This window comes from Labrus mixtus, unplaced genomic scaffold (assembly GCF_963584025.1).
Source record: "Labrus mixtus unplaced genomic scaffold, fLabMix1.1 SCAFFOLD_177, whole genome shotgun sequence".
Lineage (NCBI taxonomy): Eukaryota > Metazoa > Chordata > Actinopteri > Labriformes > Labridae > Labrus > Labrus mixtus.
Window position 1 is genome coordinate 10,001 of NW_026870302.1, and position 2,500 is coordinate 12,500.

At 49.8% G+C, this 2,500-nt stretch overlaps 1 protein-coding gene across 1 annotated transcript in view; it reads right to left on the bottom strand.

The window, feature by feature from the left end:
• dbn1 (drebrin 1) overlaps positions 1 to 2,500 on the bottom strand; it is a gene marked incomplete at its 3' end in the record, with an annotated part of 17,975 nt that overhangs the window by 9,997 nt on the left and 5,478 nt on the right. Inside the window, exons 6-7 of the mRNA XM_061034222.1 lie at positions 1,310 to 1,461; positions 1,146 to 1,203 (exon numbers count right to left, since the gene is read on the bottom strand). Coding sequence (XP_060890205.1) covers positions 1,146 to 1,203; positions 1,310 to 1,461 — 210 coding nt within the window. The remainder of the gene's footprint in view (positions 1 to 1,145; positions 1,204 to 1,309; positions 1,462 to 2,500) is intronic.

The following is a 2,500-nucleotide window of genomic DNA, read 5'->3' on the forward strand; positions in this document are numbered from 1 at the left end:
GTCAGACACGCACACACACACACACACACACACACACAGTCAGACACACACACACACACACACACACACAGTCAGACATACACACACACACACACACACACACACACACACAGTCAGACATACACACACAGACACACACACACACACACAGACACACACACACACACACACACACAGTCAGACATACACACACACACACACACACACACAGACACACACACACACGCCTCCACCACATTCAGACTGAAGGAGAAACGTCACGGGGGGAAATATGGCGGCTTGAAACGACGCTCTGAACAGGGCGATGAACGTCATAATGATGAGTTTCTCCTGCAAACACTGAAGCCAACTGACGACTGCTCAGAGTGAAAACATGCAGACTTCCTCTTTACCCTCATTCCTTCCTTCCTCTCCCCTCCTCTCTTTCCTTCCTCTCCCCTCCTCTCCTTCCTTCCTCTCCCCTCCTCTCCTTCCTTCATTCCTCTCCCCTCCCCCTCATTCCTTCCTTCCTCTCCCCTCCTTCCTTACTCTCTCCCCTCCTTCCTTCCTTCCTCCCTCTCCCCTCCTTCCTTCCTTCCTCTCTCCCCTCCTTCCTTCCTATCTCTCTCCTCTCCTTCCTTCCTCTCCCCTCCTCTCCTTCCTTCCTCTCCCCTCCTTCCTTCCTTCCTCTCTCCCCTCCTCTCCTTCCTTCCTTCCTCTCCCCTCCTTCCTTCCTTCCTCTCTCCCTCCTTCCTTCCTTCCTTCCTCTCCCCTCCTCTCCTCTCCTTCCTTCCTCTCCCCTCTTTCCTTCCTCTCCCCTCCTCTCCTCTCTTTCCTTCCTCTCCCCTCCTCTCCGTCCTTCCTCTCCCCTCCTCTCCTTCGTTCCTCTCCCCTCCTCTCCTTCCTTCCTTCCTCTCTCCCTCCTTCCTTCCCCTCTCCCCTCCTTCCTTCCTTCCTCTCTATCTCCCCTCCTTCCTTCCTATCTCTCTCCCCTCCTTCCTTCCTCTCCCCTCCTCTCCTTCCTTCCTTCCTCTCCCCTCCTTCCTTCCTTCCTCTCTCCCCTCCTTCCTTCCTTCCTCTCTCCCCTCCTTCCTTCCTTCCTCTCTCCCCTCCTTCTGTTGACAGAGAATGAGTCGGAGGTGAAGACGTCAACAAAAGAAACTTACGAGCTTGATCTGATTCTGCAACCTCTCTCTGGCTTCTTCCTCCTCCTGAAGCTTCTTCCTGTTCACACACACACACACACACACACACACACACACACACACACACACGTTCAGTAGATTTATTCACAGTGATGTGTGTGAGTGTGTGTGTAGCTGCTCCTCACCTGTGCTCCTCGATCTGCTGCTCCCTCTCTCGGTACCTCTTCTCTCGGTTCTCCTGCTCTTTCCTCTCCAGCTCCATCCGCTCCTCCTCGTAGCGCTGCCGCTCCTCCGCCGCCTTCTTCTTCTCGTCCTCCTTCCGGATCTCTTCCTCGCGCTGGAGGGGGAAACACAGAAACATCAGCTGTGAGTGAGATGAATTATTGACGCTTCATTTGCATCTTTACACGACTGTTGTCTGTGACTCGTGTCTGACTGATCTGTGACTGTAGTTCTGATGTTTTCTATCTAAAACTCAGATTCTGAAGGGCAGATCCAGCGGGCGACCTGCAGCTCCGGCGAGCTCGCTGTCATTTTGCATTTTGTCTGAATTCGTCGAGGACAACGCGGCTGCAGGACGACGAGGCAGTTTGACTTTGCTCTTCACTTCCACTCCACTCCAAACATTCATATGCTGCCTGTATTCAACTTACATCATAGAAACCATAGGCAGCAAGTTAGCGTAGCTTAGCACAAAGACCTGAAACAGAGGGAAACAGCTAGTCTAGGCTACTCGACCACTAACCTCACCTTCAAACACATTCAACAGTGATAACGTGTTTAATCTGACGGGTAAAGCAGGGTGTGGTGTTATTGAAGGTTACTTCCTGGGTTTAATTCATGCTAACTCATTCTTATAGAGCCTGTGCTCGTTAGCTTAGCAGCTAAGAGCTAGTTCTCTACTTAGCCACTCATAACATCACACCTTCTGTTTTTTACATTTTTGATATGATTCACTTTATTTTCTATTCATTAACAAGGCTCACCAGGAAAGCTGTTTGTGCTAAGCTAAGCTAACTAGCTGCTAGCTATAGCTTGAGAGAAATAAAATATGATAAGTGAAAATGCATCATAACTTCAGACTTTCAAAAATTCTCTGCACCTACACCTCATTTTATTTAAAGGTCCAATCAGTGAGATGTGTAGAGAGTGAGATGATAAAGGTATCTTACTATCTGATCATTAAGGAAACATGTTGAAGTGCTGGCTTCTCTGACAACAATGCAGCAGCCAGTATGTCCTCCGTCTAACTTTAGATTCTGCTCCTGAATGCTCTGGATTTGTTTGGACCAGAGAAGGTAGGCGCTTTTAAGACACGCCCCCACACGGCCGTTTTGGACGCCCCTCGGTTTGTCAGATATGAGAGCAGTTATCAG